The following is a 27,008-nucleotide window of genomic DNA, read 5'->3' as shown; positions in this document are numbered from 1 at the left end:
TTTGAACCATGATAAGATCTCCTGAATAGCTAGGGAGCCAGGGTTACAAGCATGAGCCACAAGTGTCTAGCTTTAGGCCTTTTTTTTTTTTTTTTTTGTCTTTGTTTTTCATGATTTTTACTTTTTTTTTTTTTTTTTTTGGTCATGGAGTTTGAACTCTGGGCCTGGGCACTGTACCCTGAGCTCTTCAGCTTTTGGCTAGTGCTCTACCACTTGAGCCACAGGGAGCCAGAGCACCACTTCCAGTTTTCTGGTGGTTAATTGAAGGTAAGAGTCTCTTGGACTTTCATGCCCAGGCTGGCCTTGAACCGTGATCCTCAGATCTCATCCTCCTGAGTAGCTAGGATTACAGGAGTGAGCCACCAGTGCCCGGGCATAATTTTGCATTGTTAGCACAATTCAGCCAGATGTTGGTGGCTGAGAAAAGTCTGGGAGCAAAAGGAGGGTTGGAGGTATGACTCAAGTGATGGTTCAAATGTCAGTACTGCCCAACCCCTCCTCTTCCCCCCCCCCCCCACAAAAAAAAGCCCAAATCTTGTGATGGAATCTCTTCACTTTGGCTTTCTCTGGTGTTTCTCATTAAAATCAGCATGTGCATTCTCTGATGAGCAGGGATGTTGTATCCTTAGTTCATGGTCTCAGAAGCAGACAATTCACATTAATTTTGATAGTTTTGTTAGGGTGCTGCCTTCTCATGTTTCTCCACTGCAACTGTTTGCCTTTCGTAATTAAAAAATAACTTGTGAGGAGATACTTGCAGACTTTCACTTTGTACCTTCACCTACTAGGTTTTTATGTCCAGTGATGGTTTTACTGTGATGGTGGTAATTATTCCTGTTTTCATCTTCCACTTACTAATTGGCATAGTGCTCCAACAAAGAGCTTTCTCTTTTTCCTGTGTACAGCATGCTATGTATTATCAGTCAGGGTTTATTTTATTCATGGGGCAGTGATTTATTACTGCTGTCCTATTGATGCAAAAGTCATCGCTGGCATGATCTCTTCATGAGATGAAATGGTACTTCGTCTTCTTCAAGGGTGAGTAGCTCTCTCCAGCTCAGTCCTATATTTGGACATGTCCCCATCCTCTATTTTTTGTCCAAATATAATTCAGTCTCAGTAGAATTTACCATATGATGGTGACACTTAAACTCAGAAAAGAAAAACAAATGTGCATTGTGATGTCAGATAACCTAGTGGTTTTCAGAGTGTGGTCCTGAGACCAGCAGTATGGGTGTCTCCTGAAAGAAATGTAAATGCCTAGGTTTGTTCCAGACCACAGAATTAGAAAATCTGGGGATCAGGCCCAACAATCTGTGTTTTAAACAAACCTTTCAGGAGGGATAGATGTAAACTTAAGTTTGAGACCCTTTAAGCAATCTAGTGTGTATAGGCAAGTAAAAATAGCTACTGCCTTTAAACCAACATGTTTGATGCTTTTTGTTACTTGGTTTTTAAAATGTATTACCTTTTAATCAATGTGGACTTTATTTTGGGAGAGGGATCTAGTTATGTTTTCCCTTCTGGATTGTTTTCATCAGAGGCACTGTCAACATCCAGCTCCACATACTTCTCACCAGTCTTCTTCTGAAGTTTCTTGGCTCTTCAGAATTCTTTTATTTTATTCTGTAATCCTAGTTACTCAGGAGGCTGAGATCTGAGGATTGTGGTTCAAAGCCAGTCCAGGCACAAAAGTCTGTGAAACTTTTATTTCCATTAGAAAACCAGAAGTAGCACTGTGGCGCAAAGTGATAGAGTGCTAGCCTTGAACAAAAACAAAAAAAAATAAAAATTTGATACACACTCACATGCACACATCATCTGTGTATGCAGCCATGAAAATACTGCTTTTTGTATCTATTTGTTAAACATCATGAGCTAACAGTGAACCCTCTAATCCCAATTTCAGACCCTGGATTTGCTGTGCCACACCTGAGAACCCTAGCCTTTAGCACCATCCGTAGAGTCACTTGTTTCCTCAAGTCTAGACTATGCAGAGGTGATTTGAGGATTGTACCCATACTATTGTGAGAAATGGAGGCTTTTCTGTTCTTTTTTTTTTTTTTTTTTTTTTTTTGTGGGTCATGAGGCTTGAACTCTAGGCCTGGATGCTGTCCCTGAGCTCTTCAGCTCAAGGCTACTGCCCTACCATTGAACCAAGCCCCACTTCCCTTTTTCTAGAGGTTAGTTGGAGATAAAAGTCTCAGGTCCTTTTGTTCTCAGGCTGGCTTTTAACCTTGATCCTCAAATCTCAGCCTCTTGAGTGGCTTGGATCACAGGCGTGAGCCACCACACCTGGCTTTTTCTTTTCTTTTCTTTTTTTGTTGATCATGAAGCTTGAACTCTGGGCCTGGGTGCTGTCTTTGAGCTCTTTAGCTCAAAGCTAGCACTCTATCATTTGAACCATAGTGCCACTTCCAGTTTTCTGGTGGTTAATTGGAGATAAGAGTCTCACAGACTTTTGTGCCCAGGCTGGCTTTGAATCTTGATCCTCAGATCTCAGCCTCCTGAGTAGCCAGGATTACAAGTGTGAGCCACCTTGTCAGGCTAAGAAAAGAAAAAAAGGAAAAAAAAAGTGAAAAGCACTGTATGACATTTCTGTAAGCTGGTAGAGAATTAGCATTTCAGATAAATCTATAAAGCACAACAGGCCTCATAGTTGAAATGGCTAAACCAGTTCTATATAACTAATTACTTTTGTAAACTTGGTAAATCTAGCAAATAGCAGAAATAACGGAGAAATAGTTATTTCAAATGCATGGTATACAAAGTGATACTAGATTGTAAGAGCTTGAAATTGGAAATTATTATTATTAGTAGCAATATAAATTCTTACATATTTACTACAATTAAGAATAAAAAGAAGGAAAAATAAAACAAAAAATACATGTAAAATTAAATGTTAGTATTTTATGATATATTTCATATGTATTGTTTAAAAAAAGTCAAAATTCTAAGTGCTTAGTATGTTTCAGACCTGTCTCTGTGTCTGTATAAGAAAATATAGATAGGGGCCAGGAGCATGGCCTAGTGGTAGAGTGCTTGCCTAGCATGCATGAAGCCCTGGGTTTAATTCCTTGGTACCACATATACAGAAAAAGTTGGAAGTGGTGCTGTGACTCAAGTGGTAGAGTGCTAGCCTTGAGAAAGTCCCAGGACAGTGCTCAGGTCCTGAGTTCAAGCCCCAGGAATGGCAAGAAAAAAAAAAGAATATATGAATAGCCCAATGCCTATAGGCTCATGCCTATAATTCTATTTACTCAGGAGGCTGACAAATCTGAGATTTCGATCTTCAGTTAATCAGCAAAAAGCTAGCAGTGAAGATATGGCTCAAGTGGTACAGCACCAGCTTTGAGTAAAGAAGGTAAGGGAAAGTATAAGGCCCTGAGTTCAAGTATAAGGTCTTGAATTCAAGCTCCAGTATACACACACATACACTTTTGCAGACCTTCTATGATTTAGGAGATTATGTAATCCATTTATATTATGTAACATTACATTTATAATATAAATCCATTATAAGTTGAAAATATGCGAAGTGGAGAGTACATTTGCTGTAACTAACCTACCAAGTATCATAGCTTAGCAACACAGTATGATGTGGTGTATCGTCCTTTTCTCCCTGGGATATCCTATCTAAGATCTGTGGCTTGCTTCTCTCTCTCAGGATCTTCACAGAGAGATCTGTGTATCATTAGCCTGGGACAAGATTCAAATTCAAAATTATAAGTGTGATTTCTGTTGAATGGATATTGCTTTGGCATCATCATGAATTAATAAATGGACTTGCAATTTTTTTGGCCAGTTCTGGGGCTTGGACTCAGGGCCTGGACACTGTCCTTGAACACTTTTTGCTCAAGGCTAGCACTCAAGCACTTGAGCCACAGTGTCACTTCTTGCTTTTCATGTGTATGTGGTACCGAGGAATCGAACCCAGGGCTTCGTGCACGCTAGGCGAGCACCCTACCACTAGGCAACGCTTCTGGCCTGAATGGCCATTTTTTTGTAATTATATTATTGTAATCAATATTTTTGGTTAAATTCTTTTTTTTTTTTTTTGCCAGTCCTGGGCTTGAGCTCAGGGCCTGAGCACTGTCCTTGGACTTTCTCAAGGCTAGAGCTCTACCACTTGAGCCTCAGCACCACTTCCAGCTTTTTTTCTATGTATGTGGTACCGAGGAATCGAACCCGGGTCTTCATGCATGCTAGGCAAGCACTTTAACCACTAGGCCAAACTCCCGGCCCCATGGTTAAATTCTTCTACAGATATCTTTGTGCTTCTGTCCACTGTTATTCTTAGGGTAAATTTCTAGATGTAACTTTGGGTCAAAAAGTATGGTTCAAGCCTTTTGGTGCTTGCTGCTTGAGCCCTTTGCAAAGTCTTGACCAATTTACACACTAACAATGAATGTATACATGTACCTGTCTCTATTTCCACCCACACCATCATCGACTCCTGTTTTCATTAACTTGAGCATTTATTCTAGGATTGGATCATTTCTCATTCTGTGGGTGGTGTTATCACTCTCATCTGTTTTGTAGAGGCCTTCCTTTGTTCTTTATAGTACAGTTTTGAACCCTGCAACATGAATAATTCTAAGTCAAGTCATATCCCTGCTCCAGAGGTTTTTTTCATCTGACTTTGAGTCATAAATCTCCCCCTTACCTAATATCTGTTAGAGCATCTGTCTTACCTCATTGCTCTTCTCCTCATTACTCACTGCTGCCCTCTCATGTATAGCTTTTGCACTGGATTACCATCTTCCTGACACTCTTGCCATGTGTCCTTATGGCTGTTCTCCCTGTTGTGTTTTCAGATGTTTTCTCAGTGAGGTCTTCTCATGCTGCATTTTTGTTTTTCTTTCTTTTGGTCTGAGTGTCAGTACTTGATACCTTATGCCCATTGGTAGGCATCCTACCACCTGAGCAACACCTCTTGATTCCTGCATTTAATTTTTTTCTTGCTTTTTATTATTATTATTATTATTATTATTATTATTATTATTATTTTGCCAGTCCTGGTGCTTGAACTCAGGGCTCAAGTGGTAGAGTGCAAACCTTGAGCACAAAGACGCTGAGAGACTATACCCAGGCCCTGGGGTCAAGCACCAGGACTGGCAAAAGAAAAAAGAAATGTAACGTGTTGTACAACTATTACCATGAGTGTTTTCCCCATTTCAACAATTTTCTGTGCCCACTTCTAGTAAATTCCCATCCTAGTCCCTGGCAACCCGAATGCAAGCCTTTGTTTCATTTTGTCCCTATCTGGTTGCGTGACATCAGTGACTTCTGTACTCTTGATTGGCACCAGATGCGAGGCTCTGGGATTTCAGCCCCTTGTTCATGATCTCTGAAAAGCTCTCTGTGTGTTGCTTTCCATCATCTGTACCTCAGGCAGATAGGCCCAAGCCAGAGCCTCAAGAATTTCCTAAAGAAGCCAAAAGAGCCCTCTCTTGCAGCCCAGCACCCTCATTCTCTCGAAGTTATAGGTGGGGCCCATTTTGCAGCTTTGGTGTCAATCAAGAGCTGTTTGAAAGAAAGGTCCTTTTAGCCAAGAGTCTTGAAAAGTAAACATATAGACCCCACAATGAATGTTCAAACAAACCTACTCTCTGTGTTACTGGCTGAGAGATTGCCTTGTTGAACCTTACATGCAGAGAGAAGAAAGGCTTTCTGTTAGGCATCCTTGCCCTGGGCCGGCTGCCTCTATGCAGCTGGGTGGGCTGCGGCCTCTGAAGTGTTCCATAAGGCTGTGGGCTCTGAAAGTTAGCCAGCCTTTGGAGAATGTGTGCGATAAAGGGTAACTTCACCCCTTAGAAGGCTCAATGCAGGCCAAGGCAGTTGCCAGCCCTTTTCTTTCTCTACAGGTATATTGTGACTTCTGTGTTATAGTCTAGAGTTGGTGATCAAGACCACCGCCTGGTGCCTGTGGCTCACACTTGTAATCTTAGCTACTCAGGAGGTGGAGGTCTGAGGATCACAGTTCAGAGCCAGCCTGGGCACTGAACTCCGTGAGACTCCTCTCCAGTTAACCAGCTGAAGAGCTCAGGGACAGCGCCCAGGCCCAGAGTCTACGTCCCACAAGTGACCAAGGGAAAAAAAATAAAAAGCTTGGGCCAGGAGTTTGGCCTAGTGGTAGAGTGCTTCCCTAGCATGCACGAAGACCCAGGTTTGATTCCTCAGTACCACATACATAGAAAAAAGCTGGAAGTGGTGCTGAGGCTCAAGTGGTAGAGCTGTAGTCTTGAGAAAGTCCAAGGATAGTGCTCAGTCTCTGAGCTCAAGACTAGGACTGGCAAAAAAAAAAAAAAAAAAAGCTGTTTCCAATTCTGGGCTTTTTCTTTTTCTTTCTTTTTTTAATGTGTATATGGTACCAAGGAATTGAACTCTGGTCTTTGTGCATGCTAGGCCTAGTGGTAACTAGCCCAAACTCCTGGCCTAAGTCTACAACTCTTTTTTTTTTTTTTTTTGCCAGTCCTGGGCTTGAGCTCAGGGCCTGAACACTGTCCTTGGACTTTCTCAAGGCTAGAGCTCTACCACTTGAGCCTCAGCACCATTTCTGGCTTTTTTCTATGTATGTGGTACCGAGGAATTGAACCCGGGTCTTCATGCATGCTAGGCAAGCACTTTAACCACTAGACCAAACTCCCGGTCCCTCTACAACTCTTTAATAGCTGAGTCCAGTCATGAGTGAGAGCTTGAGGTCCTAAGTTCAAGTCCATATATATATATTGTGTGTATATATATATTATATATATATAGTATAAATGTAGACTAGTTCTAAAAGATACATAAATCAGAACTACATTAAGATTCTCTCACCCTAGTCAAAATGGTTATCTTTGACCAAGCAAACAACAAATGATGGTGAGGGTAGAGAAGATAAAGGAAACCTTGTACACTGTAGCACTTGCTGTTTGGTGGAAATGCCAGTGTGGCTATGTGAGTATGAAGATTTCTCAAAAAGAATAGAATAACTATGATCCAGCTTTACCCCTACTGAAGAAATCTAAGTCAGTGTACAATACCTGCATACCTATGGTTATTGTGACACTAGTCATAATAGCCAAGTTATTGGGATCAGCCTAGGTGGTTATTAAGAAATGACTAGATAAAATATATAATAGAGTATTATTAGCCATAAAAAAGCAAAGTTAAGTTTTTTGCAGGAAAACAAATAGAACTAGAAATTATGCTGTTATGTGAAATAAACCAGACTCTGACAAATGTTGCATGTTTTCTCCCATGTGAGGGAAAGTCATGAAAATAGAAGAACTATTTGGGCTATTTGGGAATCGAGAGGGTATGTATGTGAGAGATAAGAGAGGGTAGTAGGGAGGATAAATATGAGCACCTATATACATGTATGAAAGTATAATGAAATCCTTCATTTTGTTTAATATATGCTAGTAAAATGAAAAATTAACATAGACTAATCAAGTAAATATATGCTAATAAATGAATAACGATGAATAAGATGAACAAAATCATTTTTAAAAAGGAAGTCTTTTAAAACCAACCGTGAAATTATTTTTCTAGTAGGCTTCTACATTTTTCTATATAAATAACTTTTCAAAAGAGGTCTGTGTTGCAAGCCTGCTGTGTTTATAGACATGGCTTTGGTCCTGGGCAACAGCGATAGGTACTGTGGGGCTGAGGGTTCCTTTGGGCACAGAGAATGGATGATCTGTGAAAGCTGGTGGGGCTGGAAATGGAGATTAATGGTGTGAGGAGGACTTGTCCTACCCTCAAGGCAAAGGAGCACTAATGAGGAGGCAGCAGTAACTGAAGTGAACTGCTCATTCTAAGGACTTTAACTTTCTTCATCAGCATTTTATTTCCCTAAATCTTTATTAGAATTTCTTTATTAGCATGCATTAGTTGTACAATGAGAGGATTTTTTTTTTTTTGCCAGACCTGGGCTTGGGCTCAGAGCCTGAGCACTGTCCTTGGGCTTTCTCAAGGCTAGAACTCTACCACTTGAGCCTCAGTACCACTTCCGGCTTTTTTGCTATGCATGTGGTACCGAGGAATCGAACCTGGGTCTTTGTGCATGCTAGGCAAGCACTCTACCACTAGGCCAAACTCCCAGCCCCTGTACAATGAGAGGATTGATTGTGTTATTTCCATATATGTCTACAATGTGTATTGATCCACATCATTTCCATTATCCTTACGCCTCCCTACATCGTAAGACATTTTAACTGGTTTTCATTGTTACACTTATTTTCCTTTCCTTTTTTCTTTTGTCAGTTGTGGGGTTTGAACTCAGGGTCTAGGTGCTATCCCCAAGCTCTTTTGTCAAGGCTAGTATTCTACCACTCTGAGCCACATTGCAACTTCTGTATTTTTTTGGGGGGGGGCTGTGGAGGGAAAGAATAAGCGTCTCATAGGCTTTGAACCCCTGATCCTCAGATCTCAGCCTCCTGAGTAGCTAGGATTACAGGTATGAGCCACTGCACTTGGCTGAAATGTGTTTCTTGTAGCGTGCTCTCCCCATGCCCCTCTCCCTCCCCCCTCTCTCTCTCTTCCTCTTCCTCTCTCCTTCTCTCTCCGTTTCCCTCTCCCTCTCCCTCTCTTCCTCTCCCTCTCTCCTTCTCTCTCTCTCTCTCTCTCTCTCTCTCTCTCTCTCCCCTCTTCTCTCTCTTTCCTCCTCTCTCCCTCTCTCTCCCTCCCCCTCTCTCCAGTCCTGGGGCTTGAACTCAGGGCCTGGGCACTATCCTTGGACACTTTTTGCTCAAGGCCAGTGCTCTGCTACTTGAGCCACAGCTCACTTCCAGCTTTTTCTGAGTATGTGGTACTGAGGAACTGAACCTCGGGCTTTGTGCATGCTAGGTAAGCACTGTACCACTAGGCCACGCTCCCAGCCCAGATTTCTATATCTTTAGTGAATTGTTCTTATGTTGTCTGTTCATTCAGCTATCTGAATTCTGTAGTAGTTTGTATCTTTGAATGGAGTAGCTGTTTGTACATCATCTCCTTTATTTCATTGATTATTCTTGTCACTATTGTATTGAATTTGGTGTTTGGCCTTTTTTCTTCCTACCGTTTAAGCCCTTTTCTTCTGGAGTTGTGAGGTAAGGGTATTCCTGTCTTTGTCTGCCTGAGGTAAGTTTGCCACCTGGCCGGATGGATCACTATATGTTCTTCCAGGCCTTTTTAGATTGTGGTTCATTCTTAAGCCTGACTCAGACTGCCTGCTATCAATCAATGTGCACTGACAACTTAGTAATCAACTATCTGCCAGAAGAACATGTGCATTCCTTCTCTATCATAACCTACCTCCTAGCAGTATTTGGCAGATAATGGATGTCTAATAGATGTTTCTCTAATAAATGGATGGGAGAGAGAGAAAATAAACTTATAAACTGCTTTTGTAAAGTGAAGCCATTTTCTTTAGAAGAGTTAATGGAGCCCCCAGTAGTCCCAAATAGTAAGATAGGATTGAGGATAAATTTCCAGTAGCAGCATAAAGAAGAGGCTTCAAGCCAAGGTAGACCCTCATGTGTTGTGTTCTGAGAAGAACTTGTGAAGGCATGTATGTTAGAGGCTGAGAAGAGGTGGGAGAAGCAAAGTCAGTCTTGATACTCCAACAAGCATTCCAGATTTTACAACCCAATTCCAGCTAGGTAGGAAAGACTTACACTTACTAGGCTATAGCCACAGTTGGATGCCAGAGAAAGCTTATAACGGTAAACCTTGAATTTTCTGGTTTTGTTTACTGTGAAAGGATGTGAAAGCATGCTCTCTTTCAACCTGGGTAGACTCCAGCCTGTGAGGGCTGCGGTACAGGGACCTGGGGAACAGAAAGGATACCATTTATTCTCTACCCTTCTGGAATTTGCTTCGGTTCCATTCCTCTGTGCACCAGTGTTTCGCAGTTATGTGTAAAATGAACACTGATTTGTTAATGAATGCTCTGCTTCTTTTCGTTATTTTGGTGGAGCTGTGAGATTGAAGGCAGAGGGAACCAGAAAGAAGGAGGCTGCTTCTATGGGACAGCTCTGTTAATGGCCATATTAGTCATATCTTCATTAGGCTTCAGAAATGCTTCTTAACCCTAAAATTCTGGGTCTCCCCTGAAAGTATGATACTTTCATGTAATTTCATTTTTGTCACATCTCCAGGTAATTCCTTACCTCTGAATAAAAAAAAGAAAGCTATTTTCCCTTTTTAAAGATATAAATGCATTATTACACTGTGCATGAGGCCCTGGGTTCCATCCTTAGTAGTTCAAAAAACCAAAACCAACCCAAACCCAACATATGGTTTTCTTTCAAAAGCAAAAGCAAAAAAATGTGTCAATACCTATTTTGTTGGTATGCTAGAGACAGTGTTAACAAAATACTCTTAACTAGAAGGTTCTTTCTACAATACTATAAAACGTCTGGGCAAAAGATCTGAATTTCATAAATGGAATCACATTCTAGTAGCATGGTTTTTGGCAGTTATGGATTATGTAGGGTTTTTTTTGTCGGAATGAGGGCAATTGCTGTACCCTATTTATCTAAATTTATTAATACTATATGCAAACAAACATTATAAAGTCCAAGTCAAGAAAGGGAAAAAGTAACTCATAGAAAAGTATGACTCATTCTTGTTATGGGTACCCATTCTTCCCAATAGGAAATTGTTAACCTGAAGCCACTTGTAAATCCAAGGCTTTGAAACTAGGAAAAGAGGAGTAGGAATTATTCCCCAAACAGCTTGATTGCTGTATTGTCTTTTAGTATTTCAAGCTATGTGTGTAATGTCGATTTTTTTCAAGTTTTTAGTTGCTGCTTGTACCTTAGGTATGCTGGCCTGAGGGAAAATAGAAAATTGTGAAGAAAATATGAACCATACATGAAAGCACTCATGTACAAAGAATAGTCAATGTGTGCCTCTCACCCAGCACAGCAGACATCTTCAGACAACCATTCCTGTCTCATCTAACTGCCCACCACATGCCCACTGCCTCAGTAAATCCCAGACATATTTCATCTATGACTAGGGGATCTTCAAAATCACAATCTTGGGCTAGGGATGTGGGTTGGTGGTAGAACATTTACCGAGCACACCTAAAATCTTGGGTTCAATCTATACACAAATCAGTCAACACAATCAACCAACAAGAACTCATACATTTTTTTTTGGCCAGTCCTGACTGGAACTCAGGGCCCAAGCACTGTTCTTGGGCTTTCTCAAAGCTAGAGCTCTACCACTTGAGCCACAGAATCACTTCCAGTACTGAGGAATTGAACCTGGGTCTTCATGCATGCTAGGCAAGCACTCTGCCACTAGGCCAAGCTCTTGGCCCAAGAACTCATAACCTTTCTGTTAATTTCATACCTAAAATTCCTAATGGCAATTTTTAGTCTTATCAACAATCTAACCTGTTTTTTATATTTCCCCACTCATCTTATGCAGGTTTTTTCTTCTCTGTCATTGGTTTATTTAAATCAGGATACAAACAAAATTCTGTGTCTCTCAACTTTCTTTTTCTTTTCTTTCTCTGGGCACTATTCCTGAGCTTAATTTGCTCAAGGTAGCACTCTACCACTTGAGCGACAGCCCCACATCTGGCTTTTTCTGTTTATGTGATACTGAGGAATCAAACCCAGGGCTTCAGGCATGCTAGGCACATTCACATTCTTTTTCTTCTGTTTCTTTTCTTTTCCTTTCCTTTCCTTTCCCTTTCTTTCTTTCTTTCTTTCTTTCTTTCTTTCTTTCTTTCTTTCAAGTTTTGAAAGTTCTGGGATTTGCAGTCAGGACTTCATTTGCTAAGCAAGTGGTCTACTATCTGAGCCACACCATCAGCTCCTTTCAAGTCTTCTTTTAACTTAAGGATTTCCTTCCTTTTTACCCTTTGAGTTTGTTGTTGACAAAATGGAACACTTTGTCCTGTCTGGTTTTCCACATTCTAGGTTTTGTCTTTTTTTTGCCAGTCCCAGGGCTTGAACTCAGAGTCTGAGCACTGTCCTTGGATGGATTTAAGGGCTATCCCTGATCCAGGTTCTCTGTTGTTCTTGGCATGGTGGTTTACATTTCCATTAGGAGGTACCTGGTATCTGCTTGTGTGTCTTGGTGAGCTGGCTATTAAAGGTCTTGCCTGACATTGCACTTGAGATTTCCCAGATTTGTCCCCCCATATTCTAATACCAGCTTTACCACTGTCTTTTGATCTTCATAAAGTAACATCAGGGGGTTGTAGTAACTGGTTGGTATTTAGGAATAAGAAGAAAAGATGCGGTCCTATAAATGCCAAAGGACATTGGCTGATTGCTGAAGTTGGCATGAGCTCATGCCTTTGGCTTTTTTTGGTAGACCAGAAGTTGCTTGCCAGCGAGTGTTTTTATTATATATGTTCTGTTTTGCCCTAATTGAACCCGATTTCCTCTAACCATGCTCTCAGTTGGCCTTTTATTTGCAACCCTTGCCTATAAATTGTCCAAAATTCTGATTCTTAAACTGGTAGGCTTGTGGGGCTTTCTGATGTGCTTCCTGGGGAGTCATGGGTCTTTCTAACATTGTACTAGAGAGGAGGCTGAGGCCTAGGTTTTCTTTTTTCTTCTTATTTTCTTGCTTTCTATATATTTTACTTGGATAAAATTACAGAATAGGCATTTTTTTTCCTGTTAGTGTTGAAGTTTGAACTCAAGGCTTTTGCTAGGTAGATGTTCTACTTCTTGAACCATATCTTCAGTTCCCAAATACTTAAAAAATACAGTTAGGTGACTTAGAAAAATAGATAAAGCCCCTAAAACTTTAAAAACACAACATAGAATGTGTGTGTGTGTGTGTGTGTGTGTGTGTGTGTGTGTGTGTGTGTGTGGCTTGAACTTAGGGCCTGAGCACTGTCCTTGGACTTTTTTTTTTCTCAAGTAGGAGCTCTACTACTTGAGCCACAGCACTATATCCAGCTTTTTTTTTTTTTTTTTTTTTTTTGTCTATGTATGTGGTACTGAGGAATCAAACTCAGGTCTTGGTGCATGCTAGGCAAGCACTCTACCACTAAGCCAATCTCCTGGCCCGCTCAGGTCCTTTTGTGCAAGGGCTGGCTTTGAGCCTCGATCCTCCTATCTCAGCTTCCTGAGTAGCTAGTATTCCAGGTATGAGCCACCGCACCTGGCCACAACATAGAAATTTTATGTAAAGAATATTAAAAATACTTTAGATGTAAGCAAGACTTAGGTCAACCACTTTTGATGTAAACTAAACACAGATGTTCTCTAATCAGTCTGTAGCACACTGGTAATCCATTTGGATTTCCAGAATACTTATTTGAAATAGAGTCTCATAAGAGAAATCCCATGCTTGTTTTTGTTTTTCCCCCCTACTGTACTTGCCATCTTCTAACAGGTTATACCTTGTTTCCTTTTCCTCCTAATTAGAGTATTTACACTTCTGGAGAACAGATACTCATGTTTTGTTCTGGTAGAATCACTATGATTTTAGAATGTGGGTGCTCAGTGCAAAGTGTAAGCTTCAAGAATCCAGATAGAGCAGGGACTGCCAAGCCTCCCAAGAGCAGAAAGTAAACTCTGTATGCTAAAAAGCATTTCTAGTTATGGAAATTGCCTTGCTATTCCTACTTTTGCATGCTTTCCTTTTCTTTCTTTCTCATTTTTTTCCTTCTTTGCTTGTTTACTTCTTTCCCAAAGCAAATGCTTTACTACCAAGCTGTACCCCAGCCCCCATGGGTTTCTTGGTTTTTTGAGCTGTGCTTCCAAAGGCAGTAGGAAGACGTGCTGGAAGAGAAAGGGCTTTTGTAGAGTCCTCAGCATGGCTGTAGTGAAACCAGAGGGCTCAGAGGTGAGGTGGCTGAGAACACTATTTATAACCAAGATTCCAGTATATGTTTTCCTGCCACACTTTCGCCTTTCAGCCTGTCTGTGTGCTCCAGTCTGTCACTCAATTAGCTAATGGTTTCTTTAGTTCCATTATGCATTGTAGGGTTCCCCTGGCTCAGGTTTAAAAATAATTTTTTTTGAGAAAATAATAAGGGTGTTCTGTTCTCAGAGGTTTAATTTTTAATAGCCTAACCAATTTTAAGAATCCCCTTTCCAGCCGTTTCTTAGGAAATTTGCAAGCATACAGGAGAATTGAAAGAGTGCTGCAGTGAACACCCAAGTGCCCTTCACCTAGATCCGCTCTTAACTTTTTACAGCATCTGTTTGTCTTCTGTGTGTGTGAATGTGTGGCTATGTGCATGGCTTTTCCTGACCCACTTGAAGATAAACAGAATATACTGTGACACTTTTACCCTCAAAACTTTCACCTCTTCTAGAAGGTGGCTCGAGAGTAAGTGTTGGTATACTCACAATCTATCTTGCATCTCCTAAGCATAGAATGTTCTTATGTCTAAAATGGTAGTATTGTTATCGAACCTAAGAGAGTTTGCACTAACTGCAAATGTCATCGAATACCTAGTTTAAAAAGCAATCATGCATAACATTTAGTTTTTTTCTTTAATTTAGAAAGAGTCCTTCTCTCCCTCCCCTACTTTTTTGTTTGAATAACAATGTATTTAATGCTGTTGGCTTTTCCAAGGATCCTAGAATATTATCTTAGAGTTTTCCATATTCAGGGTTTGTATGTTTGTTTCATGGTTTTTAAAATTATTATTATTATTATTATTATTTTTCCAGTCCTGGGGCTTGAACTCAGGGCCTGGGCACTGTCCTTGGGCTTTCTCAAGGCTACAACTCTACCACTTGAGCCACAGCACTACTTCTGGCTTTTTCTATGTATGTGGTACCAAGGAATCAAACCTGGGTCTTTGTGTATGCGAGGATAACACTCTACCATTAGGCCAAACTCCTAGCCATTGTCTTATAGTTATTATTTAATCTGTCCCTATTTCATGTGAAATAGATTCAGAGGCTTGAATAGATTTTGGAGTAAGTGCTTTTAACAAAAGGACTTTAGAAGTGACATGTACTTCATATTTCATCCCATCAGGAACCAAATATTCTTAGAGACACTGAAGTTGACCACTCAGTGACAATGCTGGCTGCCAGAGTCTCTCTAGCTTTCTTCTTAGTAAACAGAACAGTGGAGGATTATAGTTGCAAAAGTTCAGTTTAAATAAAAAAAGACCCTTCTTCCTGAGTGGCTCATTTTAAAGATTAACTGTGCTCCAAAAGGTGATAAGGTAACTTGTGAGTCTTTAGGGTGTCAGAATGGCTGGAGCAAGTAGTAGGCAAGGTAAATAGAAGAGCTATATTGAGCTTTGAGGGGAGACTGTGGGGAAAACAATTTAGGTGGTGCTTGTGGCAGTCATCAGAAGACCAGGATAGTGGTTGGTTAGCAGCTAGAGGCCTTGTGCACACCACCTTCTTTTTTTTTTTTTTTTTTTTTTTTTTGGCCAGTCCTGGGCTTCAGCTCCGGGCCTGAGCACTGTCCTTGAACTTTCCTCAAGGCTAGTGTTCTATCCTGAGCCACCGCACCACTTCTGGCTTTTTCTATGTATGTGGTACCGAGGAATCGAACCTGGGTCTTCATGCATGCTAGGCAGGCACTCTACCACTAGGCCAAACTCCCGGCCCCACACCACTTTCCTGTTGACATTGTCATCACTCCAGGAATTGGGGTAAACACCTACCTTCCATTTATAAATTGATAGGCTTTGAGATATTAGGAAGTAAATCTAGGTACCAGTTGTAATGCAATAAGTCTTTGGGGGTAGTCCTAGAAACAAGAACAGGCCATTTGTCCCTGTGATAGTCATGTGGCTTACTTAGGAATTCATGGAGTTCATTATCACAGCCTGAAAGAGTCTCAGAAAGATCAAGGGTGAGGAAGTAGTGCTGTGGCTCAAGTGGTAGAGCACTCGCCTTGAGCTGAAGAACTTAGCGACAGCACCCAGGACCAGAGTTCAAGCCCACATACAAAAAAACAAACAAAAAAATAGATCAAGGGTGACCATAGAATGAATGTACTCTTTAGCCCAACACACATGAAAGTGAACAGATGGTAGGAAACATGGAAGCCTATTAGAGCTCTTTACTATAGCGGTTCTCTGTAAAAGGTGCTATGATTTCTCCTATTTTGTGGACAGTTTGGTTAAGTAATCTGCGAGTCAGCCTTGGGTAGTAATGCTGAGATGTGAATCCAGTGTGCCTGAGAACATCTGCCTGATTAGTTCCTGTACTGCTTTGCTAGAGACTTAGGCTTTGGGTCTACTGGAGATAGGAATAGGGACATTTCCTGACTTTAGAAAAGTAAAAGCAGCATGTTTTATCTCATAGTTACAGTGCATTAGGATTTTGGGGCAGCCTGACCTAGGATCTCTTAGGAGGTAGTAGTGGCCTAGGTTACACTCATCTGAGGGCTCAACTGGAGTGGAGGATCCACTTCCAAGGGAGAGCATTTACATTCACCTAGTGCTGCTGGTGGGTAAATGCTTCAGCTTCTCCTATACTCCTTGGCTCTCAGAAAAACGAGTTTCCAAATAACCAGTGTTTATTTTGTAGAAACTCAGCAAGACCCTCAGTGAAATTGACCAAAAATAGCTGTAGAGACCCAAAGAAGATGGAGAGACCCAGTGCAACATCCTATGCATAGTAGGGATGCTGCTTATATTCTGTTTCTTCTTCTTCTGTGTGCCATCAATGTACTTACTGTATACAAGAAAGTATACAGCCCTGCCAGAGAAGGTAGCAAATAAATATAGAAATGTAATGTAGCAGTTATACAGCTAACTTGATGATTTTAAATGTCTAGGAAAAAGCACAGATTTCCCACCAACCTAATGAGGATGGTTAGCATTAGAAATCCCTTTCCTTTCCCACTCTTTTTCCCATGTCATGAAGATGCAGGAAGCATTGCCTGGAAAGCCAGAGTAGGTGAAATAAGATCTTCTAACAGAGAATCCTAACTTGGGGTGCATTTGACTTAATTTAACCATGCTGCATTTTGTGCCCAACAGTGGAGAACACGCAATTGACCCTGAACCTGCAGACAGAGAACAAAGGCAGTGTTGTGTCGGGTGGAGAGCTGACAATTTTTCTGGACGGACCAACTGTTGATCTGGGAAATGTGCCTAATGGCAGTGCTGTGACAGATGGTAAGTGTCACTCTGCTCCCCAGGGCTGAACTGGGACAGGGCTGAACTGGGTAGCGGCCATGACATGCTGAGAGCTTAGTTTTCTACCAGGTATCTCACTTTGACTACTGTGTTAACATTCCTGGCAAACAGCTAGCTCTGACTCTTCTTAGCCTCTCAGATCAAAATTGTGACATGAATTTCCAAGGACTTTTCTGATCAAGGACCAAAATAAATGTCACATCTTTTTGTTATTGTTTGGATTGAGGGCAAGAGAAAAAAAGTATCTTTTCATCCTACATAAACTCTGGAAAATAGAACATCTTTAGCAAATATGACTTTGGCCTATTTCCTTCTCCCTAGCACTGGAAGAGGTATTTCCTGAGGAGGGCAAGTTTCCTGCACCCCCTTACAAAAATGGTCTAGGTTGAGGAGGGGACAACACATGCTTCTAGAGTTGCACAGCAGTAAAAGACAGGCTGGCAGCCTGGTCTAGAGAGTGAGGGGGATGCTTGATTAGTCTTTGTCTCATCCCTACCCCCAAAACAGACAAAATAAAAGGCAGACTGAACCAAAGGAATTAGGAATGTTTTTTGCTCTGTTCAGGAGGTTTATAGTTTGTTTCTTTTGATCGTCTTAGATTAGTCAGCTTTCATGAAGTCTAAGGTCTGCAAAGGTTTGGGTTTCTCCATAATTTTTCTCATTAAAAGTTTTGTTAGATGTGCTATAACCATGGCACTTTTCTGAGTTTCAAGGTGGTGAAATTTGGGTCCTTATTCAAAGGTACCTGGGTAGAACCTGGTTGAATGGATCTTGACTATAGATAAGATTTACTCCATTGGGATACTTTTTTTTTTTTTTTTTTTTTTGCGAGTCCTGTGGCTTGAACTCTTTCCTCCAGGCTAGTGTTCTACCACTTGAGCCACAACACCACTTCTAGCTTTTTTCTATGTATGTGGTACTGAGGAATTGAATGTGGGTCTTGGTGCATGCTAGGCAAGCACTCTACTACTAGGCCAAACTCCTGAGTCCTTGGGGTGCTTTTGCAAAGAGGAAAACATACCTCATTCACTCATTCAGTACAGATATATATATATATATATATATACACACACACACACACACACACACACATATATATATATATATATATATATATATATATATATATAATTGAACACCTGGAATGTCCAACGTCTTAGTCCAGGTGCTATCTAGATGGTCATGGGCAAAAGTCACATCAGATGAGTAAACATGCAAATAATTATATAACTGACCCTGAGACAGAAATCATGAAAGAAATATAGGGCGGTTTGAGATTTCTGTACCCTGGACGTTTTCATCTAAACTGAGGAAGAGCCTCTGTGAAATGTGGAAAGGTTGGGTTGTGAGTATAGGGAAAAAGGTGCTGGGCCCCACACAAGAACAGAGGGACCCAGGTAACTAGATCCTGGGAAAAGGGAGGAGCAGGTGGAGGAAGACTAGAGAGGCAGGTCTACTCAGATCATGCAGCCAACACATTCTCATTCTGAGAAGCAGAAAGCTACCGAAGGGATTTAGTTGAAGAGTATCTGATTTCATTTGGTTTCTTTGTGTGTGTGTGTGTGTGTGTGTGTGTGTGTGTGTGTGTGTGTGTGTGTGTGTGTCTGTCTGTCTTAGGGCTTGAACTCAGGGACTGGGTGCTGTCCTGAGGTTTGAGGTTTGTTTAGTTGTTGTTTGAGACTTCCAATTGAGTCACATCTCTATTCCCTTCTTTTTGGTAGTTAATTGGAGATCAGAATCTCAAGGACTTTCTTGTCAGGGCTGGCTTCAAATTGTGATCCTCAGATCTTAGCATCCTAAGTAGCTAGGATTATAGGTTTGAGCCAGTAAGGCCTGTCTCATTTGGCTTTTTAAAAGCTCTCTGCATGATGGAGAAATGCTCTCATTCCTTATTCCTACTTTATGCCCTCTGTCTCACAATGGTGAGACAGCTCATTTGTACCTTTGATGTTCTTGAGTGTCTTGGAGAAGAGATGCTGTTTCCTAGGCTTGCCCTTCCTATTGTGCTGTGGGTCAGATTTCACAGTTGTCCCTATGCTTACCCCTGCCAGTGGCTACAGCTTCCAGAATGTCCATAGCCCACTGAAGTGAAGAACTAATAGAGGAAGTTCTGTGCTTGGTAGCCAACTGTAAAACAGGGGTTGAAATTCTCTTTTTTTGTGTGATTGATCCCCTTTCCAGGCTCACAGTCGTCTTCTAGAGAATCCAGTGGGACAGCTATTGGTTCGGAGAACCGGCACCAACCCCCCAGCACCAACTGCTTTGGTGGAAGGTCTCGGTAAGGCCCCTCTTACTAATGAGAAAGAAATGGAAAGGTGCTTGAAGGGATTGAAATCACTCTTAGAAATGGCAAGAAATGATTCAGAAAACATTGGAAGCTGAGCGTGGGAGCACACATATGATTCAGTGCTCACGAGACTGAGGTAGGAGGATGTAAAGGTTGAGAATAGCTTGCCACTAGTTAGTAAGACCCTGTCTCCAAAAGGAAAATAAAAAGCCAACTACTGGAAATTTCCAGAGATCCCATAATTTACTCAGTACGGTAAAGAGTTTTAGAGGGAAATAGAGAACTTAGGATTCTTAGAAGGGTCAGTGGCCCCTTGACAATGAGTTGGAAGTGTATATTTTTAACTGTCAGGAGCTGGCCAGCCACAGCTGTCCTCTTATGGTACTTACAGAAGTATGTAGAGCATGGTTCTGTGGATAGGTAATTTTCTGACTGTATTTTTATTTTCAGGGGAGACCTGCAACCAGCTTGGTTAAAAACAGTCTTACGATATAGTCTGAGTTCTGTTATATTTGTTCTGCATACTAGAATGATATAATTTTATTTCCCCATCTTATACCTACATTAATCATGTAAACTTATTTTCATGGCAACCAAATTCCTAAGCAGAATAGTTTTGAGTGTATTAAAAAGGTCAGTGAGGGTGTTGAGTCCTATGTTTATTGTTTATTATAATATACAAAATCCCCAGTAATTTTAAGAAAGAGAATCCTAGGAGAATAATTTATTTTTTTATATATTTTTATTGTAATTAATAAAAGGGTTACATGATATTTGCCAGATAGAAGGTGCATTAATTCACATACATTGATACCCTTTCACATGTCTTGGTACCCATTACCCTCCCCCTAGGAGAATAATTTATAAGTCCTTACTATTTTCTGTGACTGGGTCAAGAACTGGTTAAAAAAACAAAAACAAAAACAACAAAAAACCTAAAAAAAAAAACAAAAAACTACCCAGCAAATCCAGGGAATAGGAAATAATGCTTTGGAAATTGGCTGATTTCAGCCAATTTATAGCCTATGTCATCTTGACAGCTTCTTGGAGAGCAGCTCTCAGCTTCTTTAGATTGGGTTTGTTTGTGAGTTAAGAGGTTGTGGTTATCAGCTGGGTACCCATGGCTTATTGCCTGTAATCCTAGCTATATAAGAGGCTGAGATCTGAGGATTGTGGTTCAAAGCCAGCCCAAGCAGGAAAATCTGTGACTCTTTGTCTCTAGTTAACCTGCAAAAAGCCAGAACCATAGCTGTGGCTTAAGTGGTACAGCACTACCCTTGAGCAAAGAAGCTCAGGGACAGTGTCCAGGCCCCAGTACTGCGCGCGCGCGCGCGCACACACACACACACACACACACACACACGATGTTATCAGAAGGTGCTGGGGTCAAGAGAGAATGGATGTTTGGACCTTTGTTGATAGCATTAGAAGCTGAAAGGTCATTTGCCTGCTCTCATTTCAAGTCTCTATACAGTTGTTATGTCACACATGAAAACAAGCAACATTCTCTGTGACTTGCTAGATTCCTACAAGATGGGATAAACAGAAAGGACATAGGGGTTAGTAATGACAATATGATCAGCAAACTTTGAGTCAATAAAGAAATGCTCCAGCACTGAAGGGAACAGAATGTCTTCAGTGGTGACATGGCACACTTCAATGTTTCACTTTTCTCAGAATGCTGCTGCCTTTGCTTGGATGCTTAGTAACCACTGGCTTGTTCTTTTAGTTGGACTTGGAAAGTTTGGGTTAAACACACTGATGTCACTTAATTTGTGACTGAAGGGCAGAGAGTATAGCTTCTAGCAAATTGGAACCTAAATTCTTTTTTTTTAATTAAAGAATTTATTAACGTTGATTTTTTACATCATATTTTAAATGACAAGTTTAACAAACAAGTGTTCAAGGAGGGAATCTCTATTTATAATCACTGGGACTTAGTATTTAGAACTTAATCAAAATTAGGCTAAGGGTTTGTATGTTATAGAAACATATTAATTTATGAAGTAAAACATGTTTATAGAGTCATAGGTTTTTATGTCTATATAGTTATGTTTATATTTCCATTACCATGTCCATAGCTTTGGGTATGCAGTTATTGAGTCCTCGCTCTTGTACTCTTTGGATTTAATAACCACATATTAAGGATACCATGCGCCTTTTGTTCCTTAAGTCTTGACTTGTCTCACTCAACATGATTCACTCTAGATTCATCCACTTCCCTGTGAATGCCATTATTTTATCTTGTCTGTTGGCTATGTAGAATTCCATTGTGTATATATACCACATTTTGTGTATCCATTCATCTGCAGTAGGGCATCTGTATTGTTTCCATTGCCTGGCTATTGTGAATAGTGCAGTTTTGGGCTTGGGCTCAGGGCCTGAGCACTGTCCTTGGACTTTCTCAAGGCTAGAGCTCTACCACTTGAGCCTCAGCACCACTTCTGGCTTTTTTCTATGTATGTGGTACCGAGGAATCGAACCTGGGTATTCGTGCATGCTAGGCAAGCACTCTACCACTAGGCCAAACTCCCGGCCCCTGGAACCTAAATTCTTGACCTGCTATTTAGTCTTTGTATTAGTCTTTGATCAGCCTTGAAATATGTGGATCCTAACAACCCCCTTTTGTCTCATTTGTATTGAGAATCTTGTGTTAGAATAGCAGCTGGAATTCACCAGAAAGTCCTCATTCAACCTATTGGTAAACATTCAGTACTAGTTAGGTGCTGTTAGGCAAAGTGCCTTTCAGAGCTTGAGGTGTGTGGAGTTCTCTTTAGTCTGGCCCATTGCTGTGGCATTTGACCCTCCATGCCCTCTAAGTTTTCACCAGCCTCTGCTGTCTGAATATGTATCATGCATTCACGTGGAATCTGCTGCCCTTCAGCAGCAAACACTTTTGAAGATATGACCCAAGATAGATTGTTGTGCAATTTGCTGTGTACTTCCTTCTTTAGGTTGTAGCTCAGTAGTCCATTGGGTAAGAATATAAGTCTTTGGAATCAGAAGACATAGATGAAATCCAGCCCTGTCATTTACTTTTTGTAACTGATACTGGGAAATTCCTTAGTTCTCTAAGAACCTGAGTGTTCTTTTTTTTTTTTTTTTGGTGGGTCATGGGGTTTGAACTAGGCCTAGGCGCTGTCCCTGAGCTCTTCAGCTCAAGGCTACCACCCTACCCTTAGCCAAGCCCCACTAACCATTTCCTAGAGATTAATTGGAGATAAGAGTTTCAGGTCCTTTAATGCCCGGGCTGGTTTGAACCTTGTTCATCAGATGTCAGCCTCCTGAGTAGCCATGATTACAGGCATGAGCCACCATGCCCAGAGAGCCTCAGTTTTTTTAAGGGGTAAAAGTGGGATATCACAGATGGGTGAAGTGGCTCATGCCTGTAATCCTAGGTACTCAGGAGACTGAGATTTGAGGATCAAGGTTCAAAGCCAGCCCGGGCACTAAAGACTGTCAGACTCTTATCTCTGGTTAACCACTAGAAAACTGGAAGTGGTGCTGTGGCTCAAGGGGTAGGGTGGTAGCTTTGAGCTGAAGAGCTCAGGGATAGTGCCCAGGCCCAGAGTTCAAGGCCAAGAGACCAAAAAAAAGTGTGTGGGGGGGAATATCACTTGGCTCATCATGTCACTATAATAATGAATGGTGATGAAATGTGCCTCTTGAGGGCCTTGAACACTGAAAGAACTCAGTGATGGTGGATGGTGCTTTTTCTTTGCATCTGGTCTGACTGTTGAGCATTCTCCCTAACTTCTAGGTCCTGAGAAGTGAGACACTGCTGATGCCCTACCCAGGACTATGATTGGGAGGTGGTAAGGTGAACCTTCAAGACTCAAGGGCAGTCTGCTGCAGGTCTTGCTTCCTGGGGCAGAGAGAATGATGGGCTTCTACCTCCTAAACTAAATACTTGGCTCTTACTGTCTTAAAGGGTAGATCTCTTTTTGAACTCAAACAAAGGTGCCCTACTGTGTTCATGAATGAGAAAACTATAGTGCCAAGCCAGCCTTTCCTTTCTTCCTCCTGGGAGATGAAAACTGTGGTGGGCCTGTGGAGGGGTTTGCTGTTTGAGATTCAGCTCCCTGAGTTCATTCAGCAGAGCAAACTGCTATCTGCTTCCTCAGCAAGGGGTCTCCAGGCCTTTGAGGGATCTTGCCTACTCAGGAAGAACAGTCAGTTGAAGCATCTCTGATTGTTTTGTTTGGTTTGCTACAGGGAAGTGAGCATGGGATAGTAGCATAATTCAAGTGACATAAATTCATCTGCAAGCAGACTGATGATATTCAGTTAGTGGGTTTGACAGTGTTACTGCAATGGAAAACTGTCACATAGTAAATATGGGTGAATAAGTTATATCAACATGATGGTTTTGTCTCAGTACTGGCAAGAAAAGGAAAAGAACTTTTTGATTGGTCATGGAGTAACTCAGGGCCTGGGGTCCTGTTCCTGAGCTCTTTTGCTCAAGGCTAGCACTCTACCAGTTTGAGCTCCACTTCTGGTTTTCTAGTGGTTAATTGGAGAAAAAAAAAAAAATCTCACGGACTTTTGTGTCCAGGCTGGCTTTGAAATGTGATCCTCAGATCTCAGCCTCCTGAGTAGTTAGAATTACAGGCATGAGCCACCAGTGCCCAGCAAACAATACATTTTTGTGGGTACCTTTTTTTTTTTTGAATGTTTTTTTTTATTTTATAGCAGTCCTTGGGCTGGAATTTAGGGCTTGGACTCTGTCCTTAAGCTTTTTTCTACTCAAGGCTGGTGCTCTACCACTTGAGCCACCATTCCATTTCTGGATATTTGGGTATTTAATTGGAATAAAAGTATCATGCCTGTAATCCTAGCTCCTCATGAGGATTGTGGTTTGAAGCCAGCCCAGGCAAGAAAGTCTGTGAGACTCTTATCTCCACTTAAGTCACAAAAGAAGTGGAAAAAAAGAAAAAAAAAAAAAAGCTAGAAGTGGAGCTGTGGCTCAAGTGTTAGAGCACTAGCTTTGAGCAACAAAACTCAGGGACAGCTCTCATGCCCTGAATTCAAGCCATAGACCAGTGCGCGCGCACGCGCGCGCGCGTGCACACACACACACACACACACACACACACAAAACAAGCATGCGTACATAGGGCTTAAACAATTTATTTTCATTTTATGAGTATATTCATTTCAGTTGTGTATATGTGGTTTTGAAGAGCTAAAGGCCTTCATTCCGCACCAGCTGTTGGTATTGGCCATCTTTATTCCAAATCTGCATGGGAATATGCCCCTCTAGTGATTCTCTGCATAGGAAAGTTTCAGAATTCTTCTCATACTGTTGTTCTATCACCTTTTACTCCTTTTTGTCCTGCTTTATGAAAATGTACTAGATTTATTGGCTCCCTTGCCTTGGCATTAGTGACCTCTGAGTGTTTAAAAGGGCTATATTCTGGGAACCTATGAAGCCCCGAGGCCTCTGCTGAGCTCTAAATAGCTCATCGGCTGTGTCTGCAGACAGCCCATCCCAGAAAGGAAAGGAAAATAAACTCAGACGGGTGTGAGCCTGCTGGGAACACTTCAGGAAGTCCTGGGAGGGCCAGTGGAGATTTGGGAAGCAAAACCGACGGGGAAAGAGGGAATTTGGGAGCTGAGCCTTTAGGCACTGGGCCATTCTCTGACGACTAAGGGCTACCTGACTGTGAGATGTCATTCTGTCAGCTTGAAACTGAATTTAGCACCTTCACAGTTTCCATTCAGTCCTCCCACTCAACAGCTTTTCCTAAAATCTGGCTGCTACATTATTTAGGGTTGCTGAGGAAGAGAAAGGAATAAGCAAAGCACATTTATTCATTCAGTGATAACTGAGACACAGTTTCTGTTTGTGTATTTTCTTCTTAGTAGTTGGTAGGTATGGAATAAATTGGGAACATTGGCTAGGAAGGACCCTAAAAAGCCAGACATCAAAAGTCATCATGAGTCGGGTGCCAGTGGCTCATGACTATAATCGTAGCTTCTTGGGAGGCTGAGATCTGAGGATTGAGGTTTGAAGCTAACCTGGGCAGATAAATCTAAGAGATTCTCATATCTAATTAACCAGCAAAAAGCCAGGAGCAGAGGCATGACTCAAGTAGTAGATCCTCAACCTATGATGAAAATAAGCTTGAGAGAAAGAAAGAAAAAAACAGAGCCTGAGTTTAAGCCCTAGTACTTGGGAAGGAAAAGATAATAGTAGAGATTAATCCATATTAATTTATGTATTGATTTATTAGTTATGCTTTAGCTTAAATCATACATGGTCCATTGTGATACATTTATTTATTCGGATTCCATAGGTTTTTATTTGGTAGTTCCTCTTTGTGAACCTAGAGAGAGGTGATGTTAGAAAGCTGGTTAGACCAGCAAGAAGGATGACAGATGAAGGTGCTGGTCACAAAGCAGTAAGTCATAGTTCCTGACATCAAGGACGTCCTCTTAATAGAAGACAGATCGTTGGGTAATAGTCTTAGTCTATGGTAATGGGTTCCCTAGTGATGGTGTGTATTACAGTAAGAGGGACTCAGTGGGAAGTTTACCTGGTGGATTTAGAGGTGATCTCACACACTTGAACTGCATTTTGAGGGTAGGGGTCACGGAGATCCTACTGGCAGTGTACAGCAGGGGTGGAGGCAAGGGTAATAAGAGAACTTATCCCAGCTGATCCTAAGAAGCAGAGGATATTTGGCAGTGTTGATATGCAAATTATTGGGGAGATGATCACTTCAGCACACTATGGTTTCTAGACCAAATCTAGTCTACCACCTGGTTTTTATTTTTTTATTTACTTTTTAGAAAAGTTCAGTTTAGCAAAATTAGGCAGTAGGAACAGAGCTCCCATTGTCTTCCTACCCCTCCCTTAGCCTGTCCCATTTTCAATGTCTCCAATCAAAGAGGTATGTTTGGTAGGACGGTGGACCCCATGCTATCAGAGCATTGGTCACTACATGGTTTATGTTAGGGTTTAAATATTTTAAATATTAAAAAATTATCTTTAGTTATACCAAAGGTTTTCAGTTCAACATATCAATTTATGAGAATAGCACATCTTGACCAGTGCCACCTCTTCTGTCATTCTCCATCTATCCCAATGCCTCCCATTTATGTTAGGATTCTGTTGAGACGGTCTCACTGTATAGCCCAGGTTGGTCTTGAACTTTAGATCTTTCTGTCTCAGCTTCTTGAGATGCTGGACTACAGGCACACATCACCACACTGGGAAACTGTTAAATTGTCTTCTAAGTTAGTGGTTCCATTTTGTACTCCCACAAGCAGTGAGTGAGTTTCTGTTCCTCCACATCTTCACCAGCATTTGAGATTATCCGTGTTGTGGACTGGCTGTTTTGGTGTTTCTAGTAACATCCTATCACATGAATTTGTATTTCCTGGTGCAGAACATATTTTTCCTTCACATACTGTTTTTTTTTTTTTCTTTTGCCAGTCTTGGGGCTAGAACTCAGGGCTTGAGTACTGTCCTTGGGCTTTCTCAAGGCTAGCACTGTACCATTTGAGCTATAACACCACTTGCCGCTTTTTTCTGGGTATGTGGTAATGAGGAATTGAACCCAAGGCTTCATGCACACTAAGCGAGTACTCTACCACTAAGCTATGCTCCTGGCCCCTCATGTACCCTTTCCTTTCCTTTCCTTT

General features: G+C 41.3%; 1 protein-coding gene across 3 annotated transcripts in view; it reads left to right on the top strand.

The window, feature by feature from the left end:
- Positions 1 to 27,008, top strand: part of Wwp2 (WW domain containing E3 ubiquitin protein ligase 2) — a 112,613-nt gene that overhangs the window by 25,463 nt on the left and 60,142 nt on the right. For all 3 annotated transcript variants that reach the window (XM_090357352.1, XM_090357350.1, XM_090357351.1), the window contains 2 exons: positions 16,913 to 17,050; positions 19,253 to 19,349. In XM_090357352.1, the coding sequence (XP_090213478.1) occupies positions 16,913 to 17,050; positions 19,253 to 19,349 (235 nt within the window). The remainder of the gene's footprint in view (positions 1 to 16,912; positions 17,051 to 19,252; positions 19,350 to 27,008) is intronic.

The sequence above is a fragment of the Megascapheus bottae genome, chromosome 24, assembly GCF_031878675.1.
Source record: "Megascapheus bottae isolate mThoBot1 chromosome 24, mThoBot2.hap1, whole genome shotgun sequence".
NCBI classification, from domain to species: Eukaryota; Metazoa; Chordata; class Mammalia; order Rodentia; family Geomyidae; genus Megascapheus; species Megascapheus bottae.
The sequence above is the reverse complement of the archived record's forward strand: the minus strand, read 5'-3'. Positions and strand labels throughout refer to the sequence as shown.